The sequence below is a fragment of the Nematostella vectensis genome, chromosome 1 (assembly GCF_932526225.1).
Source record: "Nematostella vectensis chromosome 1, jaNemVect1.1, whole genome shotgun sequence".
Taxonomy (NCBI): domain Eukaryota; kingdom Metazoa; phylum Cnidaria; class Anthozoa; order Actiniaria; family Edwardsiidae; genus Nematostella; species Nematostella vectensis.
In genome coordinates, this window is record NC_064034.1 from 5,559,250 (window position 1) to 5,581,264 (window position 22,015).

General features: G+C 38.7%; 5 protein-coding genes across 7 annotated transcripts in view; 2 read left to right on the forward strand and 3 right to left on the reverse strand.

Moving 5' to 3' along the window:
• The window catches only part of LOC5510669 (ubiquitin-like-conjugating enzyme ATG10), a 5,530-nt gene extending 1,730 nt beyond the window's left edge, over positions 1 to 3,800 (reverse strand). Inside the window, exons 1-5 of the mRNA XM_048728201.1 lie at positions 3,646 to 3,800; positions 2,284 to 2,421; positions 1,446 to 1,566; positions 592 to 689; positions 233 to 348 (exon numbers count right to left, since the gene is read on the reverse strand). Of these exons, the coding sequence (XP_048584158.1) occupies positions 233 to 348; positions 592 to 689; positions 1,446 to 1,566; positions 2,284 to 2,421; positions 3,646 to 3,765 (593 nt within the window). The 5' untranslated portion in view covers positions 3,766 to 3,800. The remainder of the gene's footprint in view (positions 1 to 232; positions 349 to 591; positions 690 to 1,445; positions 1,567 to 2,283; positions 2,422 to 3,645) is intronic.
• LOC5510668 (NADH dehydrogenase [ubiquinone] 1 alpha subcomplex subunit 7) lies at positions 3,782 to 5,522 on the forward strand. Its single transcript, XM_001631072.3, has 4 exons — positions 3,782 to 3,885; positions 3,965 to 4,011; positions 5,005 to 5,148; positions 5,316 to 5,522. The coding sequence occupies exons 1-4, from the start codon at positions 3,835 to 3,837 to the stop codon at positions 5,377 to 5,379; spliced, it is 306 nt and encodes a 101-aa protein (XP_001631122.2). The 5' UTR covers positions 3,782 to 3,834; the 3' UTR covers positions 5,380 to 5,522.
• LOC5510667 (required for excision 1-B domain-containing protein) lies at positions 5,484 to 8,084 on the reverse strand. Its single transcript, XM_001631038.3, has 5 exons — positions 8,038 to 8,084; positions 7,745 to 7,830; positions 6,828 to 7,029; positions 6,058 to 6,143; positions 5,484 to 5,992 (listed from the first exon to the last, which is right to left on the reverse strand). The coding sequence occupies exons 1-5, from the start codon at positions 8,059 to 8,061 to the stop codon at positions 5,884 to 5,886; spliced, it is 507 nt and encodes a 168-aa protein (XP_001631088.3). The 5' UTR covers positions 8,062 to 8,084; the 3' UTR covers positions 5,484 to 5,883.
• A 71-nt stretch (positions 8,085 to 8,155) lies between these two features.
• Positions 8,156 to 13,355, forward strand: LOC5510639 (phosphatidylinositol-glycan biosynthesis class W protein). 3 transcript variants are annotated; one of them, XM_032379816.2, is made up of 5 exons: positions 8,156 to 8,368; positions 9,395 to 9,956; positions 10,255 to 10,451; positions 10,667 to 10,808; positions 11,483 to 13,355. In XM_032379816.2, the coding sequence occupies exons 1-5, from the start codon at positions 8,184 to 8,186 to the stop codon at positions 11,852 to 11,854; spliced, it is 1,458 nt and encodes a 485-aa protein (XP_032235707.2). In that variant the 5' UTR covers positions 8,156 to 8,183; the 3' UTR covers positions 11,855 to 13,355. The 3 variants fall into 3 exon arrangements, with proteins under 3 accessions (XP_032235707.2, XP_032235706.2, XP_032235708.2); XM_032379815.2 differs by having other exon boundaries at positions 8,157 to 8,368; positions 10,255 to 10,508; XM_032379817.2 differs by having other exon boundaries at positions 8,175 to 8,231; positions 10,255 to 10,508.
• Positions 12,630 to 21,943, reverse strand: LOC5510666 (tetratricopeptide repeat protein 39B). The gene is made up of 19 exons (XM_048728242.1): positions 21,733 to 21,943; positions 21,040 to 21,168; positions 18,825 to 18,900; positions 18,677 to 18,732; positions 18,211 to 18,355; positions 17,701 to 17,765; positions 17,126 to 17,231; positions 16,963 to 17,028; positions 16,588 to 16,696; positions 16,426 to 16,493; positions 16,189 to 16,248; positions 15,971 to 16,062; positions 15,823 to 15,892; positions 15,568 to 15,680; positions 15,189 to 15,306; positions 14,711 to 14,816; positions 14,352 to 14,466; positions 13,873 to 13,989; positions 12,630 to 13,739 (listed from the first exon to the last, which is right to left on the reverse strand). Exons 1-19 carry the CDS (start codon positions 21,777 to 21,779, stop codon positions 13,436 to 13,438), a joined length of 1,962 nt encoding a protein of 653 aa, XP_048584199.1. The 5' UTR covers positions 21,780 to 21,943; the 3' UTR covers positions 12,630 to 13,435.
• Between the last annotated feature and the right edge of the window lie 72 nt (positions 21,944 to 22,015).

Sequence of the window (22,015 nt, forward strand, 5' to 3'; positions counted from 1 at the left end):
ACAGCATTTTTTTAAGGTATCCGAATTGGCTGGGTCCAACCCCTGTGTAATTGAAGATGGAAGGCCTAAACAAAAAAATTATGAATTCAAACAATTCGTGTTAGTGTGGACAACCCCTTAGATATCCCATATGTAGAGCTATAATATATAATAATGTAAATCAGCATTATAACATGATATCCTTCCACTAGAAGTCTAGTCCTATAGACAGCCTAATGTTACCCGATTTTACCGGATCTGTTTGCTGCCTTGTGCTGTACAACTTCCTGTCGGAGAAGTGTTTTTCATCAGGTCGGCAGTGTGACAAGGGTGAAGCTGGAAACACGGTGCCCCAAGTATTGGATGTTCCTAAATAAAGAACAAAAATCAACTTGCATCACCATGGAAATAAAGACCAGGTCAGGGCCAGCAGTATGGTAAATTAAGTGACTATTACACATAAGATTTTTTGTGAGGTATCCCAAGTCAAAATTGTCCCTCCTTAAGCTATTTAGTTGATCTGTTGGGAGATTCCACTTAAAACTGGTAAGACTCCTGGGTTAACCCAGGAAGTGGATAAGTTTTTGAATGCTCGACAATATATTCTGTTACCTGTTGAGTAAGAAATGTCCACTTTTCATACTGTAGTCGCTGATGGTAGACATGAGGAATGTTTGACCACACCTCCTCCAGACTCAGTGGAGTGCCATCTGAGGCCATAAAGAGCAGGGGTTAGAATTGAGCAAAAAGCAGCAAGCATTGTTAGGGAATTATAAGGCATTATTGGGTTCCAAAGACAGTCAAAACTTTTATCAAAGAAATGATGTGTGCTTTCCACATACTGTATGAAACATATGACTGTTGTGTTATTGTACTTACTTCCACCAGTAGTTATACTGGTGTGGAAGGGTCAAAACCAAGTGCCTATGAGCATGTTTGTTAGTAAGCACTGTCCTGAAGGTGGTCACTGCCAGAGGGTTTATTGCATCCCTAGTGGTTCTTTTATGCCCCTTTGATTCAGAGTAGTGTAGTGCAGCTTTGAAAAGATGGGACCTTTGGTCTAGTGTCCTTATCCAAGAAAACTGGAGACACAGGAGAAATAACCTCAAATCATTTATGACATGAATTTGAATCAAGACATGTGCTTGGAACAATCCCCAGTCAGAGCCAGGATTCGAGCTGAGCGTACACCTTGCAATGCCTGATGATGCAGGGAATATCTGCATATGGAACTAGGATAAATTCGGATGAACTCAGAATAATCCCCAGAGCCTGGATTCAAACCATGGGCCACAGCACTAGGCCAGCCATGCTCCCACTGCACATCCCCCTCTCTCGCTAAGCAAATGTGCTTTTTTTTTCTTTGTTGGTAGCTAAGAAAATCTACACATTGTAATGTCTGACGATGCAGGGATTGTTTGCACTGAAATAAGCTACAACAAATCGTGTCGATCCGTATAGCCTACCTTGTTTGTTGGCAGTAAAGTACAGAACTGGTACACTATAACTAGGGCTGTACAGCACATGGTACACAAATATCCAATAAGAGTCTTTAGCACTTGATGCTATGGAGATCAACTCACACTCCTGAAAAAAAGAAATTGATTTTTTTTTTCAAAGTTGTAGGTGATAAAGCTTGGGGGGGGGGGTTAAGGAGGTCTATTAAGTTGATGTGACAGCCTCCTGCCCTTCCAGATACTGCCCTGCCTTACATAACTTACAAAAAAATGAGCAAAGTGTGGGAAGGCTGGGGGTGATGTGACACTTTCTTTTGAAATTTGGCTATGTCCTGCCTGGAGGGTAAAAAATGCAGTTTGAGGTTGAGTACAAAATGCTAGCCTGCTTGCAGGCGGTACTCGGTTATCATCGCGGAAAACCCTCTCCGTTCGATGATCGGGCGCCAATTTGAAATTCTAAGCCGCACGGTTCCTGATAACCGAGTACCGCCTGCAAGCAGGCTAACAAAATGCAGGTCAAGTGATTTTACTTTTTTTTCTTTCTCTATTTTTTTTTCAATTTCTACGGCTCACGTGATGCGTTAAAATATTGAATACTTAGATTCTGGTTTATTACTAAGCAATTATGTGACCTTGGGAATAATACGAATATCTCGCCAGCGGTTTGCTGCACATCAAGTAAACAGTAAAATCGCCCAACCTGCATTTTGTACTCAACCTGCATCCGACCTGCGACCTGCATTTTGTTATTCTAATGCCCTGCTCTTTAAAAGGTATAGCAAAAGGGGGGAGGAGCTAGAGTTATTATGTGATAATTCCTTTTTTCCAAAGAAAAAAAAACACTTACATCATCACTGACATAACTTTCGCTTGCCTCAAGGCCTTCAAGATATTGTAGAGACCTTTCACCATCTTCTGCCTTGTGGCTTTCAATAGCCACTATACTTCGCTTGACAAGGTATTTCACAGGAACTCCTGACACGATCTGAATAATATGATGAATAACTAAAATGAGACACTGAAGTGAGCAATATGTGAGCACAAATTTTTTTTTCAAAAATACAAAACCTATCCCTTAAAAACAAAGACAAAAGCAACATAAAAGCTATTAGCTTTTATAGAAATATAGATACATATAAACAAATCATGCATTAAAAAACAACCAAGAAATAATATTTCTTATTGTAATAAGTCAAATGTGGCCTTGCAGCATTTTGAAACTGTAAAGAATATGTATCTATACCGATATCTATCTTTGCATGCCATATCACTAGTCCATATCACGCAGGACAATTTTATATTTTACTGCATGGACTGTCCTAATAAAAGATAATTATCATCTTGTAACCTTGGTCTGATAAATCTCCCAGATCTGGTACTTGGGGGGGTGTCCAAAGCAAAGGTATCTGAGACAGACTTTTTACACATTGACATTATCTAATAACCTGCCATACTAGATTCCTAGTATATTTTACAAATGCATATATTTCAGTTGTTGTTTTTTTATTGACCCTATTAGGTCAAGCTTAAATGAACTGCTACCGAGTAATATATATTGTAGAATTTGTCAATTGTGGTAAGCTGCATTGTAACCAGTTTACTTCCGGTCGATTACGTAACAATCTCTGAAGATTTTTAACGAAAAACTTGAAAATTACTTCAAAAAATTTAAAGCAGTATCTCTATTGGAAGTTTCTTTGAGGTTGTGATTGATAATTTAGAACGGATGGCCTGTTATATCTTGGGTCTTGTCTGTTATATCTTTTGTCTTGAACAGTTGAGGTCCATAGGACCTCTGGAAGTAAACTGGTGACGATGCAGCTTTAACAGCAGTTAATGTAGCCTAAATATGTTATTGGCAACGCTAGAAAACAGCTTTTCTTGCATTTTGATTACTCATTTCAATAATAATAAATAAAAAAGTTTTCAAATTTTAAGGGATGAAACTTTTTTGACCCCCTCCTTCAACCACATTGAAACTTTTATGACCCCCTCATCGATGTAGCCAAACTTTTTTAGCCCCCCTATGTGGGAACCAACCCCCCCCCCCCCCCCCCCCCCCCCCCCCCCCCCCCCCCCCCCTCGGCCATAAATGAACACTCCCTAACCGTTTAGGTTTGAGTCTTTCATACAAAACAAAACACCATAATTCCTAAATCAACCAAACCAATTAAAATATGCAGGGTCCTATAAGCAATCTGGACAGTACCTTTGGAGCATTAGCTACTATCCTAACTTCCCAGTCATCACCAAGTATTTTGGAGACCCGTAAAAAGTCTTCCAGGTGAGTGTTGAAGACATCGTGACTTATTCGGCCATCTTTCCACATCACAACACCACTCTGGGCTACCTGTCTTCCCAGAATGCTCACCGAGGAGGCCTAGCATCGAAATCCAAGATGGCGCACGTCACCAAGGCTATGGAAGTTCTGAGGAACTTTCTTGTCGGGGTAAGCTCGTTTTCACAGTTCTCGAGGATATTTAGCATCGAATGGATGCTTTATTATTTCTTTGTTTGTTTTGTGTCAGAAAAGACTGATAGTACCTCACCGATACGCCGACTTGCTGTCAAAAAGGTAGGGTCCAAAATAAGACTTCTCGATCTTTTACCCGAAGGATAATTTGACTTGAGCCGTTATCATTAGTGGGGACTGTTTTTTGCTGGGGTTTTCAGCGGGATGTTTTGATAGCTCACAAGGAATCTGCATATAGACCTAAATATACCTTGGATTTACTTATTTTGAGTGCATTGTTATTGTACCTATCATGTACTACCTCCCCTTTTCTTTGATCTCACCTGTGAGCATGTATTCACTCACTTTCTTAATATTAAATAATTTCACATATTCTACCCCATCATTTCTTATTCTATTATATACTTCAAGAAAATACTTAAACATATGCATGATACAAACACGTACCTAGGATTGGCAAAGGGGGGAGCCTAGTCATAGGTATTATATGGAAAAAAGCACAGTATTTAAAGATTTCTTAATGAGAAATGACTTGGCCACCAAGAGGGGTGCATCCGCACCCCCCTATGTACACACCTGTAATACCAATATGAATTATGGGAGGTGAACACCTGGCTTGACACAGAAGTTCTATTTGCCATCCTTCCATTTTGCAGGGGATTGGGGGATTGATAAGTTAACAGAAGGCTGGGATGATTTTAGGGAACACAATTGAGCATGGCATTGAACAATGTTCGTGGCATGTTGATGTTGTAAATCTAACTAATGAAGAGATTTACTATTTTCTAGCTTCATTCAGTATCACATCGGCATGTTTATGGGGCCATGTTGAATAATGTCCCCCAAATTGTCCCAGCATGCTGTTCGCTTATAAACTTGACCCAATCCTCAGTGCAACATAAGAATGGCAAAATGAAGCTTACTCCAATTCCTAGCCAATCAGTTGATGAATTTCATAAGCGCATCTGCATGCATAGCTGTGGCAGAGGGATTGGTGTGTGTATGTGGTTTAATGACCCTCTCCTTGTCAATCATTATATAGTGCCAAAGCACTTTCAATAATACAAAGTGAACATGTTTGTTGTCTGTTTTCAGAACCCAACCAAACCCTAGCCTTCCTGATGGACCAGCCCACAAGTTGAGTGCTAACTACTACTGTGATAGGGATAGCAGGCGGCAGGCTACTCCACCCTCTGTGGTGTATAGTTCACAGAAGCTACTGGAGCCCAGGAAAACAGGGTGAGTTAAACAAGGAGGGTGCTTATTTAACCATTTGTAGTGATGTTGTACAAGCATTTAGGCTCAGCTTCTTCAGATTGGTTAAAAAACAATATCTTACCCACACTAAAGAATCTGATAGTATTATCATCCCTTTGCTAATAGACCCTTCTTTTGTATTTCAACAGTCAAATTGAAGAAATAAAGTCTATCCAGCCCAAACAGCCTGGGGCCACCTACCTGCCTCAGTAATTTGAGACCTTTTTTTATAACACTATAGTTGACATGGTTATTACTCTCAACAAATACTTGAGTAACTGTTAACATGCTTATTTGTAAATATATGACAACATGTATTGGCTCTATTAATTAAATTAAAATTGAAATACATTTTACAACCTGTTTTTTTATCTTATATAATTCTAATTGGTGTGGCCAAATATGCTGAATTTGGAAACTGAATGGAAAAGTATGTGTTTCTGTTCATATAAGCCATACCCTCAAAGCCTTACACATCTTCAGCAATATATATTTTTTGCTTGCTAGGTGCTAAATACTGTAAAATGCCATTTAAAGCTTCAAGAGTTACTTTGAGGGGGGAAGGTAAAAAAGAATTATTTTAGCCTGCAAGCTAGAATAAAGCAAGCCTTCCATACATTAATGGCAAGTTTCCAACTTTTGATTCATCCTCAGAAATCCAGGGATATTTTCCTCTAACGTTTCTTGGGTTTCAGAGGATGCTTATGATTAAGTACTTCATCTATCGCCTTCCATCTCCTCTTCATCCTCTGCTAGCAAAATGTCTTCCGCCTCATACTTCAGGTCATCCAGTAGTTCATTGATTTTAGCCACAGTGCTCTGTAGTCTACAACAAGGTTAGATGTAAGTTAGTATCTTGAAATGAAATTTTTGATTACAGTCTGTACTTACCTTGCAGCTATGTCTTTAACTTCAGCACTGTTATCTTGCTCTGGGTGATCTCTTTCATTTTGCTCTGCCAACTGAAGCTTTGTAGTCTGTAACAAGAGTGTATCACAGATTAATGCTCTCAGTGACTCTAACTCATTCAATGGGATGTTTTCAAGATGACAGAATATGAGGGCAAATGTGTTATGACAAAGTTTAAAGAAAGAAAAACTTGGTCATCATTTGCAATAATTTGCTTGGTGTTTTTTTGCAAGACGACCTCAACAAACATTTCTCACTCAGATTTAATCATCTGGAAAAAGGCTTATTGGCTCAAGGTGGGGCACATCTATTGCAAATGTTTGCATCCTAACCTGTTGGATTCATAAAAATTGATTTGCTTTTTAAAATTCTTCCATGTCTACACACATACCTCACACACACCCAGTTTTGTCATATCCCTGATCAAGTTTTCACTTAAAAATAAAATATTCTTTGGATGGCCCTATACTACTTTGAAAGCAAGTTTTTTTTGTTTAGGAGAATTTTAGAGCAGATTAGTGGAGAATGAGACAGCAGGTTGAATGCTTTACTCGAGAATTCCCCAAACAATTAATGTTTTCAAAATGCTACAAAGACACAAATAGATTTTTTTATTTCTTCTATTAAGTAATTTTTATATTACGAGAAAACTTCAAACAGCTTGCACCCATGCATGCACGGCAGCTGGCATTTATTATAATCATTGTGTTAACTACATTTCAATTTCATTGACCATGATATCTGTGACCTACCAGCTCAAGTTTGGCCTTCTCTTGTTGTTGCACCTGTCTTATGAGGTCTGCAAGTTTAGATTCCCCATTCAACCTCAACACATCCTCTATTTCCCTTATGTCGTGAGACAGGTTACTAAATTTAAGGGTTATTTCATTGATGTATGTACGGTAAGTAGGAAAGTCGTAGTTTGGGGCATCTTGCAGATAAGCTTTGAACACCCTGTAAATTGAACAAAAATCTTTAGTGAATTTATACTAAGGAAATAATTGTAAGTGTTTATTTTTGGTGAAATTTTTGGGTCGAGAAATACAGACACGACACATAGCCAGGATTTGACAAAGGAGGAGGATGGTACCCTTAATGATCTAATGAATGCCCCGGATCTAAAGACTGCTTCCTATCTAACTAACACCTCCCCCCCCCCTAAGCTTACAAGTTTGTATTAACACCCCTCTCTAATAAATGCCCCCCACTATTTAATGCCTCTCCCTCCCACCCTCCTTCCCAGCTTAAAAAAAACAAAAGACAGGAATTCCAGTTATATAAATCAAATTCAATTGCCTTCTTGCTTAATTTGAACATGGCTTCTACTGGTTGAGACATGCTCAATGTTAAGAAGCACTAGCCACAGGCTATAATTAAAAGTGATCCTGACTGAGATTAGAACTCCACTGCACTTGAACGCCATCCCCCCCTCCCTTGGGTCATCGAAATTTAATCAATCATTTATGGTAAGCTGGCTGATCATGTGCTACAACACTCTAAGATCAGGCTATCAATAAAAAAAAACAATAATTAGCAGAGTGCCACCTTGCATTCGCCGAACTCCACTAGAAGCTTTCCGGATTTAAGAAAATGCTATATAGTGGATAAAATCTTGTCTTTTGATGCTCAAGATCTTGTTTTTGTTTTCATGAAAAGGAATAATACTCACTCGCCAAATACTTTGTAGGTCTTCACTCTATCTTCCTGGTGTGCGTAAAACCGCTTCAAATGCTGCTTGAGGCTAACAGCCTCAGCCTTAAAACAAAAAATCCAAGAAAAAAAAAATAAAAAAAAAGGATTTTTTGCAAATCCATAGATTTCATGGCGAAGACTTGAAAAAGCGAAGTTTTGAAAGGACTGGAGAGCCGTGTTTGGAGCTCCATGTTTTCATTACTTCAAAGATATAATGACGATGATTTGTCTAGCTTTCGTTTTAGTGCATAAAATATATAGACACATTACCTCTTCTGACAAACTGCCGTCCATTTTTTTTTTCAAGAAAAATACCATTTTTGCCAGGCGTTCCATGTCCTAAAAAGGGCCTGCGTCCTAAAGCGTGCGGCCGCTGACTTCTCTTTCTGTATATTCACTGGCGCATAATAACTAAGATGGCGGATGCGCGGAACCTTACGTACAGAGAGCTGCAGCAGTTATTTGTGAGTAATTTGAATGGCACGACGTTGTCCGAGATTGCGGTGGTTGTTTCATCAGCACCACTAGCTGTTCTTCTCAGAACATTCCTTGGGGTGACCTTACTTCGGAGTCTGTCTATTGATTCTCCCTTCAAATCAAGGTACTTCCTTTTTATGCATTTCAAATCCCTTGGAAGGGTGGGGTTAACGTAGGGGTTTAGAGCACTTTGAACTAGAATTTGTCCCGAGTGGGTGGTCGAATTGAGGGTTTTAAAATTTTAGACGTTACCACACCCACCCTGGGGAGTGGGGACGGAGTGCGGACAAAAATAAAAACAACCCGAGGGCACTGGCCTATATCAGGTGGATTGTTGTCTAAAATGTCATGTAATTAAACCTTTTACATAGGGGCACTTGAATGAAGTTAATACCAACGGGGTAGGGACTTTTTTCAGTTTTGTTTAGGGTTAAAGGAGGAGTGTCACGGTAACTCGCAAGACGGGAAGCCTGTGTACTATTTTTCAAAATAGCCAATCAGAGACGTCCATGATAGGAGAGTATCGGATGGCAAAGATTGCAAGAGAATCGCTTTAGTTAATTGTACTATTTGTTATGTCTCAGACCCCTGAGAAACCTCTTACTTCTTGATGAAATAAGCGTCTTGTTATCAGCGCTTGGAGGTCCCTGGAGGCCATATCGAAGACTCTGAGGCAACGCTGTGGTTCATATTTGATGTTTATTTCATTGTAAATTCCGGAGTTACGCTTCAGAGCTTTGCGTGGCTTAACAATTAAGTTACACTTCCCTCTACTAACAAAATATGTCTAACTTTGCCGGTTATTCTTCCAAGGTGGTGACTGTTACTAGAAATAATCAGAGGCCACCAGTAGCAAAAATGTCCGAGATAAAGAGGAGGACAGAGAAAGATAGAAAAAAGCAATACTCCAAAGAAGAGAATAACAGACATCAAGTTGTTTACTTGTGCAATAAAAACCCTTGCACTGAAAGTCTTACCAATGATATTATTCTTGTCAGCATTGAATATTCGATTTAGCTTTCGGATGGGCAGTAAAGCAGAGAGATATTTAGTGCTTAGCTGTTAGAATAAAGTATGTCTAGAGATGGTAGAGTGGAAATTGATTATCCAACTGCAATGACCTGATTTTTTGTTTGTTTCTCTTTTGTAGTGCAATCATATTACTGGATTATGCTACTTTAGTGTTCCCAGTGCTTATGAACTTCACTATAATGTCAGAGCATGTTGGTATATACTTCATCACCATGGTAACTGTCATGCTCAGCTTGACTGTCACCTTGATCATCACCAACTCCAATCATGCTGTTCCAACAATGAGCCAGATTTTACAATCAAGGATGTCTGGACGTCAGCCTTTCATCTGCAACTTTAGGGCATATGTTTTAATTGCCACTGCTATTAGCATACTTGCAGTAGATTTTAAAATATTTCCACGCCGGTTTGCTAAGGCAGAGACCTACGGTAGTGGTTTGATGGATGTAGGGGTCGGTGCATTTGTTGTTTCCAATGCCATTGTGTCTCGGGAAGCCAGGCAGGCACACAAGCCTCTTGGTGGTATTGTTAAAAACACTGTGAGCTCCATCCGGTCTGGGTTACCATTGCTAGTACTTGGCATGATGCGGTGTGTAGCAGTGAAAAGCACTGATTACCAGGAACATGTATCAGAATATGGTGTACACTGGAATTTCTTCCTGACACTTTTTGTAGTAAGGGTAAGTTCAAACATAGTTAATTGCAATAATAATCTCCTGAAAATGGTCTTCAAACATTACACTTACCAACTTTATGAAATCATTTCTTAGCCTTTTTTTGTTTTCACTTACTGTTTTTCTTTAAATCTCACAACTGCACAATCGTAAGACATGGAAAGGTACAAACCATGACTTGGATTGACAGTGCTGTCATTATTTTAATCATGGACTAAATGTGCTCAATCTTAGCTTTTTGATGCTTTTATACATGAGATCCTGAGTTCATTATATTAATATTGTGTTTTTTCTTTGTTCGAAGGTCCTATCTTCTTTTATTGTGTGTATAATTCCTGGCTCAAAGCTGTATGGACTGGCTGGTTTTTTGCTAGCTATACTGTACCAGTACTTCCTGTCTAATCTTGGTCTAAAGCAGATTGTCCTCTATGGTAGCAATAATGATGGTTCTAGAAATGGATTGCTGGATGCTAACCGTGAGGGATTGGTATCCAATATTGGGTACTTGGCTTTGTATTTTTTGGCTCTACAACTCGGGAAATTTCTTTTTGAGAAGAGGTAAAACAAAAAAACCTACAAAGTGTGGCAAATGGTAAACAAGATTTTTCACACTTTGACAAAAAATCTTGCTTCCAAAAATTCTGGGATCATTTGCTAACTCCTATTTTTAAATTTAATTTTGTCAAAATAATACTTTTTCTTTTTCAAATTCCCAGGGACACATTTGCATCATGGATGACGGTGTTTTTTGTGTTGTTCAGTCTGGATGCTTTGTTTTGGATTGGAACTTTGCTCTGTAGCCATAATATCAGTCCAGTATCAAGACGCCTAGCGAACCTTTCTTTTGTTCTGTGGCAGGTATTGTCCCTTTATTACTGTTGTTATTTGCATCACACAAGGTAGTAGTTTACCTGCCAACCCCTAGAGCTCAAAAGCAAGGAAAGTGTTCTTCAAATACAACTGCTGATAAGATAAGAATAAAGAATCCTATTAGATGCCACCATCCTTAATACCTTTGCTGAGAGATTTAAAACTGTGAGTCTTCCGTGAGAACCCGGGAGAGTAGGCAGGTATGTGCATACCTGTCAACTCTCCTGCATTAGGCGGGAGTTTCAAGATTTTGAACCCCTTCTCCCCGCTTTGAGCACCAAATCTCCTGCTTTTTAGCAATTTTAATCGCTTCCGAAAAATTATCCATAGAAAATCATCATTTTGCCTATTTTCTATTAAAATATTTAAAACAACAATTCCCTTGCATAGCACAATTTATCTAACACCCTTGTGAGATCTATAAGTGGATTTTTTTTGTGAGAGCTTTCTATACGGCAAACGCCTGCAAGGTTAAACCCACCCCGCCCCCCCAAAATGAATATACCCCACCCCTCCCCCCAAAAACTTCTCAAGCCTTGAGATTTTCGGAGGTTGACAGGTATGTATGTGTGGCCACAATTAAGATAATGCTGCATCATTTGCAGGGAGAAATTCTGTCTTTATGATACTAAAAGCAAACAATTGCTTAAAACTCATTCCAGATGGCTTACAACATTCAGCTATTAGCAAGCTTCCTGCTAGTTGACCTGCTTTCTACTGCTGTCCAGACTCTCCTAAGAACTGAGGGCTCACCTGCAGGAGGCTGTGAGAAGTGTTACCCTTTCTACAGCCATTCATCTTTACGTCGCAAATCGATCAAGGAGTGTGAATGCCAGTGTCTCATTGCAGCCATTAACAGAAACCAATTGGTATATTTCTTGTTAGCCAACATTCTTACTGGGGCAGTAAATTTCCTAGTGCAAACTCTGTATTGTGGTACATGGCTTAGCTTTCTTATTATCTGTGGTTACATGTTTGCAGTTAATTTGATAGCTCTTGTGCTGCATAGTTGCAATATAACATTGAGAGTATAATTTGAAGCTTATAGAGCACAGACCATAGGCAATTCTTGCTCCCAGCTTAGTAATTTTATCAGTCTTATAAGAAGTGGTCTCCTTTGCAGTCTCCTGATATGTTATGATCTTGTGGCTCATTTGGGTCACCAAGCAAGGACAGAGGCGTTATCCCTACCAATTATATACACAACAATATGACAACCTTTTGTTCTTGACACAGGCTCACAGCATTCTGAAACACTCTGCTATCAGATTTGCATAATGTTAAACACCAAACCTTGAAAAGAAAACCACAAAGTAGTATTTCTTGGTTTTCCTGGATTTCTAACTGGGGGGCATCGTTCTAGTATGTATTTCAGCCAGATCTGGAGGTCAAATGCTGATTTACTAATTCAGGTAAAGAAGTGTTGGGAAAGCAGTTGTCACTGAGCCTAGGCACAGTCTGACAGAGGTCAGGATGACTGCATATTATGAGTATCCTTCATGTGTGAGTCCCATTTAGATGACTTCTACTGAAATTACTTTGGGATAAAAGGGAAAATATCATAATTTTTCTTATACAGAGGATTTGAGAAAAAGTTGCTTTATTTAATTAAACCATGGACAAAAAAAAATCTGCAATAAGATTAATAAGAATATATTGAATAGCTCTTTGCATGATTAGTGATATGCATCAGTCACTTGGAGTTGTTGATGGAGGCCGGGATTTTGGGGGGCCTTTTAAGATGCTCAAGGAAAATTAATCATACTTCATGCGCCAAAGCAATGCTAACTTTTTAAAGCAAAAAGACAGTTGCTGTTTGAAACACATTTATTACGCTTGTGCATTGTTGATGAATAAATAAGTTTACATGGTGTGAAGAATTTACTTAGATTAATAAATAAAAGATAAAATATATTTGATTATTTTGATTTATATGAGATTTAAACTAATTTAAACTAGATTGAAACACATTTATTACGCTTGTGCATTGTTGATGAATAAATAAGTTTACATGGTGTGAAGAATTAACTTAGATTAATGAATTAATAAATAAAAGATTTATGAGATTTAAACTAATAAGGTGGCACATCTATCACAATAACTAAGTGAAACTCAATTGTCTATTTTATGAGATGGAAATCTTCCCTTATTAGTACAAATGTAAAACGGCTTACAAACCAGTGATTTGCAAATTTTGTTTAAACGTTTTGGTATTTTTTTTTGTGATTGTATAATGGTATGGAAATACTATAATGACAATGGTGTATTTTGTTTTCCTTGAGGACCCAGGGTGCAGTTGTGACCACCACATTTAGAAATAGGGTGGTTTAGTTCCGAGACACATACATGCATTCCTTGCCATTGTCACGCCACATTCAGGGTACCATTCTTTGCATGTTTTAAGTCTTCTTTATGATGTGATTGTGGCAAAAATCAGTGAGCATGCTGAATCAAATGTAAATGAGCCAGTATCCTGTCCATTATTATTGCCTCAGCACACTGTGTGGCCAAGAATAAAAAAGAGCTAAAGAAGAAGAGAGAATTCAATATAAGTGCCAATTCTGTATAGTGTAAAGAGGTTTGGATCTATTCTTTTCATGTTAGATTCAGAATCATCACAATGTTGTTTCCTTTTGTACTAATAGACTCCCAGGCTTTTGATTAATGGCTGCGTCAAGTGCTTCTGTGTATTCCCCATCACTTCCTTCTCCCTCTGACGCTGTGCTGTAGTCAGATCCCGCCTCCCATGTATCTGAGCAATCAAGGCTTTGACTTGTGCTGTCGGCATTGTTGTTTAGTGAAGATTCACCTTTCTTTTTTGCTGCTTTTTGTTTCTTCTTAATGTCTTTGAGTACTTCTATACCTGCATGGATTCGAAAGTGCAGTCGGTTTTCCATAAGATACCCTTGGTAGTCTTTCCTGCAACACAACACATAAACAGTTTGGGGAAAATTTGAAGGGACGATTTTGAGCAGGCAGCATTGCATGTCCGAAGAACTCACACTTAGACGCCATTTGAACAAGACTACACTAGATAATTTGCAATGTCTACCTTGCTTTGTTGAGGTACTTTTTGGCCAAGTCATAATTTTTCAGATCCATATACAGGAAGCCAACCTCGGCACATGCATATGCTCCCAGATGATTGTCCAAGACGATGTCCTTTGACCTAAAAAAAATTGCAGAGGTTTCTTTATAACCAAGCCCCCCTCCTCTTCCCTTCGTTTATGCTTTCCACGTGTTTACATCCCTCTCTTTTCTTCCCCTTAACCCTTCAAAAATTGGTTTCCATAGCAGAGCCCCTCTCCTCTAGGATTAAAAACTTTATTATACTGTAGCCAAGACATTCAAATCAAAATGGTCGCTGTCTGGTCACTGGTGTCCTTTGCGCAAATTTGGTTACTTTGCTAAGCGACTGTGAGAGAAAATCTAACTATGGATCTGAAACAAGCAACGTTTGATCAACGTCACCATTCTTAAGGTAGCCAATCAATAGAAGTGCTTATTCCATGGATTTGATGAGATAGTCACCTGCTGACAGCAGCAAGGAGGCTTTCTAACGCCCACTGCGGTTTGCCTGTGTGTTGGTAACACATTCCTTCCAGTATCTTTCCAAGACACCAGTCATCCGCATATAGCTCGTGACCTGAATGTGAGGAACCAGGCATTATACTAAAGCAAATACAGATTCGTAAAATACCACATCAACTGATAAGTATCTCCCAATATCTCACAACTTTTAATCATTGCAACAAAGCAGTGTTCATCGCGTCATAACGTTATTCCCAAAGTATCTGCCCAGGATTCAATTCACGCGCCTGTTGCGTTCGCTGCTGAAGTTGTCCTAATTTTAAATATCGGACAAAAATGATGAAACCGAAGAGACTTACTAGGATCCAGGGACTCGAGGGAGCTCTGCACCAGCTTCAGTAGAGGTTTGACGAGGTCTGGTCGCCGACGTAGCAGTCTAAAGCCATTCCACATGTGGATAAGCTCCTTATAAGCAAGACACGTGTTAACAAATTTTTCATGACACTCATGGTTTATGGTATCTTTGTCGTATGACCTTTACCGAGACAGGCTTACAGAAATGACAACCTTATAACTTTTATGGCAGTGTCTTAAGCCAAAAAGAAAGAGTTGATAACGTTTTTTGCACCTTTCCAACACCACCACAACCCCACCGATTTCCATCACAGCGTATGACAACATTTTAAAATAAAAATATGGAAGAACCAAGATTTCACAGCACTCGATTAGTACACGTCACCTCGTCTCTCTTTAACATTTCGGAGGTTTTCATAAAACAGCAACAACAAAATACATCAACAGCAAACGGCTGCCTTTTGTTCATCGTTCCATACTCACAAGGCCTGGGAGAAACAACCATTTGCCTTGGTTGAAGTATCTGCTGGCCTTGTATACACAGTACTTCTCGAAAGGGATAGACTTTCCTGCTATTCGCTGCTTGAAGTCTGGAAGATGGCTGGAACAAACGTCCTTTTTAATAAACCTGCAAGATCGCGGTTTTCCGGGATCCACATCGTGGAATGCGGGGTACGGTTCATGGAATACGGGATCCACGTCACTGAATACGGGATGCGATTCATGGAATAAGGGATCCACATCGTGAAAAGCGTGATCCGATTCAGGGAATAAAGGATCTACGTAATGAGACTTACTCTTTGAGAAGTTGTCTAAGATGTGTATCAAATATAGATATTTGCGGGATCATATTTGAGAGTACCTGAACATGTATTCCTCTCCATCAGACTCTTCGGTATCATCTTCTGGGTCTACTGGTTGATTCGTAATTCTGCACATGAACTTGAATGATGCTTTTAGGTACATATAGCTCGTCTAAAAGTAAAGGAAGCAGGAAACGTTCTTTTAGGCTACGATAAAGACGTATCCTTTCAGACCTTAACAAAAAAATTCAACTTAGCGTTAATCTACTACTTTTCCTCATTCTAACGCGATAAACAAAGTGAAAGCCTATTACCTTTGACCACCTGCTCTCCTTGAGTAACACCGCAGCATAATGATAGGCCTTTGCCCAGTCACTCTGAAAACTAAGACATAACAACGTGAAGCAACCTCCGGGATGCGAAGCAACCACAACAAGGATAAGACAGACAAGTCACACTCACCTATAACACCACATCAGCTCCCAGTAGCAAATGTGGTGAAACTGCTTCCATTCGGATTGAACTTGAATGGAGTAGTTGTACCGTTCTACAGCCTACGAGCAGAAAAGACAGCTTCGATAAGACCTCATATAATTCAGAGCAATGCTGGATAAAGTCGCGTCTCATTGTTATTCTATATTATATATTTATACATATTTTTGTATGTCTGCCACACCCACCTCATCTAGCTTTCCCTGAACCTGCTTGATGCGGCCAGCATAGTACAGAAAGATGGCTCCCTAGACATACAAAACAACATGTTAAAAATAATTTTTTAAAAGCTACAAAAATAAAGACAGCATCACCAGACTCGCTGAGGATATTAGGATACTTCAGCTTGGTATATCACGAAAAGCTATTGTTAGACTTTTCGGTTCTGGATCTGGATTTTGTCGCTAAAGGCAGAGGTGATCTACCTTGGGAAAAGTCTTCATGAAAGGCTCGATAATCTCCTCTGCGTAGTCAACATCACCGTCTCCGATACCTGTACGAGAAATTGGGATATAAAGCTCTATAAGAAGTTGTCCACGTATGAGTTACAGCGTACATATTAACAGTCTGTTGCGTGGGGTACCCACCTAGGTAGTATGTGATGACACAATGGTATGCAAGAAGGATCATTGCACACATAGGAGATCGCAAGCTCTCGGCCCGACAGCCCTTATCCAAGTGCTCAAGACCCGATTCCTATAGCAAAATTGTAACAATGACATAATTTCATACTTGTGACATACTAACAGAGCATTAGGTAATACAGTCAAAAGACATCTGTAAATCAAATTACACATTCAAAGAAGATTATTGGCCAATCAAGCCATCAGACAAACTCATAAATCTGTTAAATTAGCAGATATTTTTTTAATCAGACATTTTTATAAAGAATAAGATTTTCAGTTTTGTTTCAAATAGAGACGTGTTTTTCTAAGTAAGCATTAAACAAAGTTGACACTCACCTTGTCTCCTGAGAACCCCACCCATTCAAGCAGTCGTATCAGCTTGGCAGGCAAAAGACTTAGCAACTTGTAAAAAACGAAAAAACAAATGTATTTAGTGAAGGTAAGCAGGTTGTACCCCAAAGTCCCCTTCCTGCGAGATGCTTTCAATAACTTAACTTACAAGATTAAAGCTTCCAATTCCTAAATGTACACCACCCTCAAAGTCATTCCTTTGTGGAGAGTTCTTGAGGGAATCTGATTGATTCATCACCATGTCCATACACGTTCTGTGTGGGAAAAGTTAATGATTGTCCAAAAATTAAGAAAATAATAACCCGCCATTATGACTGCTGGTTGTCATATCCTCGATAACACACAAACAACACGCAACACGCAACCCCAAAGAAAAAGTTTTATGAACATTGGCCAATTAGCATGACTGAATGATTTACTGTTTGGCACAAACTTTATAACAAGGAAATATCATTGCCTAGTGATGTTGATGCCAATCAGAGATACTAAACAAAACTGTAGGCATGCATCCCATTGTATGCCACAAGATGGTGATAAATTGTTTACAATTTATTACACCAGGGAAAGATCTTTAGGGTCCATATAGGTACAGTTAAATACAGTACATGATCCTTGACATACACATGGTTCTACTCAGGGCAACTGTGCTTTTAGACCACTAGCAATGCTAAGGTGTGGTTGATAGTCAGGTGCTACTCTCAGGATCATGTGGTAAAGACTTACTTGTATGATTGGTAGCATGAACGTATCTTGAGAGCACCTTTGATAAAACTGATAAGATTTTCATCCTAAAGAGAGTGACAAACATGTTAAGAACAATTAACAATGACCAAACTGGAATAACTTTTGCCATACCAGCCACTCATATGCATATATTATGACTGAACCAGGAAGTATCAAAAGAGGGAATTAATATATATATATATATATATATATATATATATATATATATATATATATATATATATATATATATATATATATATATATATATATATATATATTATCGCAGAGGGAAAGATGACCCATATGACTATGATAAGGTAGTGTGAAGTGATTTAGTTGCCTAAATTGCTCTGGGTGTTTTTGTTCTTCGATCAGAATCACCTACTGTACATCTAATGGCAACCCAAAAGTTACCAATATGTGCTTGGCTGTTACTAAAAAATATGATGTTAATGTCATATTTAGCACCTCAGCATGCCAGTATGTGGATATTCCAGAGGGCCTCACCTGGATAAATGTGAGCAGTGCTCTTTGTAATAAGCACTCTGCATAACACAGCTCAGCATGTCTCTCCTGCTCTGTCAAAGAGTCATATGATGGATTCCAGATCCAGCTGGAGAAGGATTCTGACCAAGAATTTTTATGCCGCTCTCTGGAAATTGTGAAACAATTTGTTAAACCAAAAACCAACAAGATGGAAGATGACTCACATCATCAGCAAAAAGAAAACAAGGAGTTTTAGATCCATTTGCCTTTGTGTTTTACTAGTTCACTTCTCTTACAGAACTACTCTCAAACATATAGGTGTATGCATTGTGCACATAAGTCTAACAAACAACCTTTTTTGTAATTTGTGAACAAATCAAAGCCAACAGTTTGTCCAACAGGCAGATGCATGGCTAGAGGGTTGAGGGCATGTGCAACTCTGGTTGGTTTATGGTAAATATTACTTTCTACAATATTTGTCACCTACTTCTGGCAGACATCTAGAGCTGTCTTCATGCTTTCCACTGCCTGTTCAATTGCTTGCTGATCATTTCAACAAAATACAAAATAAAGTGTTAATGTTAGTTGTGTTATAGTTTTTTTGAAGAATTGACCAATACAATCAATGTACTCACAGGTTCAAAGGTCATAACAGCTTGAAGGTACATGATGGTACCATAGCCAAGAGCATGGTACATGCTTTCCTTTGCCCTAGTAAATTAATTAGATCAGTCCGAAGATAGGTAAATCAGGATTTTTTTTATAAATAATGATCAGGTGGAGTACACAGGATTGGCTGAGGGGGGTGAGCAGTCATTGGTATCATGGAAAAAGCATAGTATTTGAAGATTTTCAGCCACCAAGGGGGGGGGGGAAAGGGTTCCCACGCACCCCCTTGTCTATGCGCCTGGCATTTAGCAATGATTTGCTGGGGTGGTGGTATATGAGAAATGTCTAAAAATTGTTAATATTCTTCAACAAGTAGTGACTGTTTCAGGCCCTATACACTATACTACAGCACAAATGCAGATGCATGTTCAATGTTATTAACCATTGTCCACTTAATTCCCTAATCAGTCAAAAGACATTAGATAAATTTTCTAAAGAAAATTATGCAGTTGATTTATCATCCTCTAAAGGCATCTCCACGTGTTAGAAAATCAAGGATAGACCATCATGAATAAAAAATATAGGCATGGGATATGGTGGGCATGGCAAGCAAACAAGACAGGTTTTTGTGAAAGGGGGGCGTGAGGAGAGAGACTAAGCAGCTTCCACAATGCTACCCTTTAACTAATATGCCAAAGAAGAAGGTTGATGAATAATGCTAATGTAAGGTCAGTCACTGAAAGGTTGTAGGAGGGTATAACATGCCTATAGTATAGTATAGCTGAAGAAACTGCTGGGAATATAAATCTAACTCCACAAGAAGACAAACAAAACCTGAGTATGGAACCAGGCTTCAACATGACCAGACGTACTTAATTGATGAAAATCGATCATCAGAGATAAATCAATATCAATTGATGGAAGTTTTTTAATTAGTATCGATTGGTATTGGCCAATCGATGACCAATCGAAAGTCACACGAAGATCGTCGGCCAATCACATCAATTGATATCGATTTACATCGATAACTTACAGAGACCACAGGGGGAGGATTTTGTTGCATGTGTGTCGGCGTATTTGAGAGGCGCCGGATAATAGCTCTTTAGCCAGGTTTTTAGGCATACACCATGTATGCAGGCTTTACAGTTACAGTCTCAGTATAAGGTACAAACATTTTGTTTGGTAGTCAGGGATCTTGAAGGAATCTTTTGGGTGGGTAAAAAATTCCGAATTTCGGGGGTATACTGATTGTAGCGTAGCATTGTTCGTGGCTATGGAATTTAAGAGATGACAAGTTTTTTGCATTTTACCAGGGCATTTTATTTTTCTGACGGTGAAAAAGGGAATGCACTAATGTGTGCACTAGTCAACCCTGAAAGATCAGGGCTCGTAAAGGGGTTTTCGACAATAAATTACAGCTACATTTACAGTTTCAGTTTACAGTTTTTTTATCAGAAGGGTCTTTCTTATCAACAGGATATGGCTGTATGCATGGGCATCTTGCGATTCCAAGAACGCTGCTCAAAACTATTTTTTTTAACAGTCACATTTCACAAGTACCACTTCGTACCACTTTCGAAGTTTTGCGAAAAAAGAAACCAGCTTTCTGCAACCTAGGTTTATCCAAATGTTCACTCGAACTAGATCTTAATTTTGCTCTTGTAGTCTTGCCGCACCCAAACTTGCGTAATTGAAACACAGCATCACCAGTACCATTTTTATGTTTTTACTGATAGCAAAACTCTTTACATAATGCAGCTTACATAGAAAGGCTGTGCCAAGACACGAACACATCATATATTAACGTAATTTTTTTTCTTCGCATTCCCATATAACATTAATGATATTGCATATAGGTATTGCAACAAACTGACAACTTTGATAAAATAATAACAGGTTTATACGGATTAACAAATGATCACGTTTCAAGGATGTCTCCAGCCTAGCAATTTTTTGTTGACATATCAAGCCACCCTAAGCCCTATTATCAAGGGTAAATCAATAACACTCGATCATCAATCGATGAAAATCGATCATCAATCAATAAAAGGACACGAATACCTTGGTTATTGATTGGTCATCGATTTCCAATATCAATCAATTGTTTGTTATCAATTGTTAATGATTGGTATCGGTTGCGATTGATATTATTGGTTTTATTGATTAAGTATGTCGGGAACATGAGTACCTGTATACAAGTGTCTCCATGATGTTATAATCCATAGAGTGTTCTTAACTTACCATGGCTCAAGCTTTGCTTGTGCCTGGCCAAATTTGTTGGAAAGGCAGAGGTTAATTGCAACAGCTGTTGTCTTGATTGCATCTGGTAAAGCACTTTCATCTTTTTCATTGGGTACAGATCCACTTGCCCTAGAAACGACAGAGCTATAAGCATCTAAGAATGCCTCAACATACTTTTTATGATGCAGAAAATATTTTATTATTGGTGGTTATTAGGGTATGCTTTACAGGTTAAATTGGGGTATGTATCATTTAGGATTTAAGTCTACTTGGGAGAGTTGAACTTTAGGTCAAATAAGTTAATGTACTTAATACGGTTGTTTTTTTCTTGCAAAATTATACATCATTGATCACAGTACTTTTCTATAACACGAATATCACGATAAAAAATATATAAAAGGGAAAATGCTTAGTAAAAAAAAAAAAGCTTAATACCACCCCAAACAGGAATATTAAGTAAGCAAACCGAAAACAACAAGATCCAACAACATGACATCACGTCATTCCTCAACGAATAAAATCGTAGCTCAAACACATTAAAAGGCAAGCTAATTGAAGAATCCTCGCTAGATCTTTGTTTGCATGTCTTTGTCTTTCTCTGAAGGGAAACCGAAGGATAAAGTATATGACATAATGCGCAATAAACCCCCACAAAACATCGATGTGTATCATCTTGTTTAACAAACCGAGTACCGTGATTTTGGCGACAGCGCTTTTTTTGCTTCTTTTAAGGATGCCATCTAATAGTACTCGAGTTTCCATTGACTTCGTTAGAGGCTGTTGGTATATGATCCTGTAAAAGCGGGCATATTTAAGGCGTTTTATCGATATGTTTTCGCTTGAAGACCTAAATCCTTGTTTGTTTCGCCCGGTACTTCACCTGTCCTGTTTACTAGAACCCAGCTTACAAGCGGCCAACAAAAAAGAAAGGGGACCCCAGTTTGAAAAAATGAGGCGAAACACAAAACCCATACCA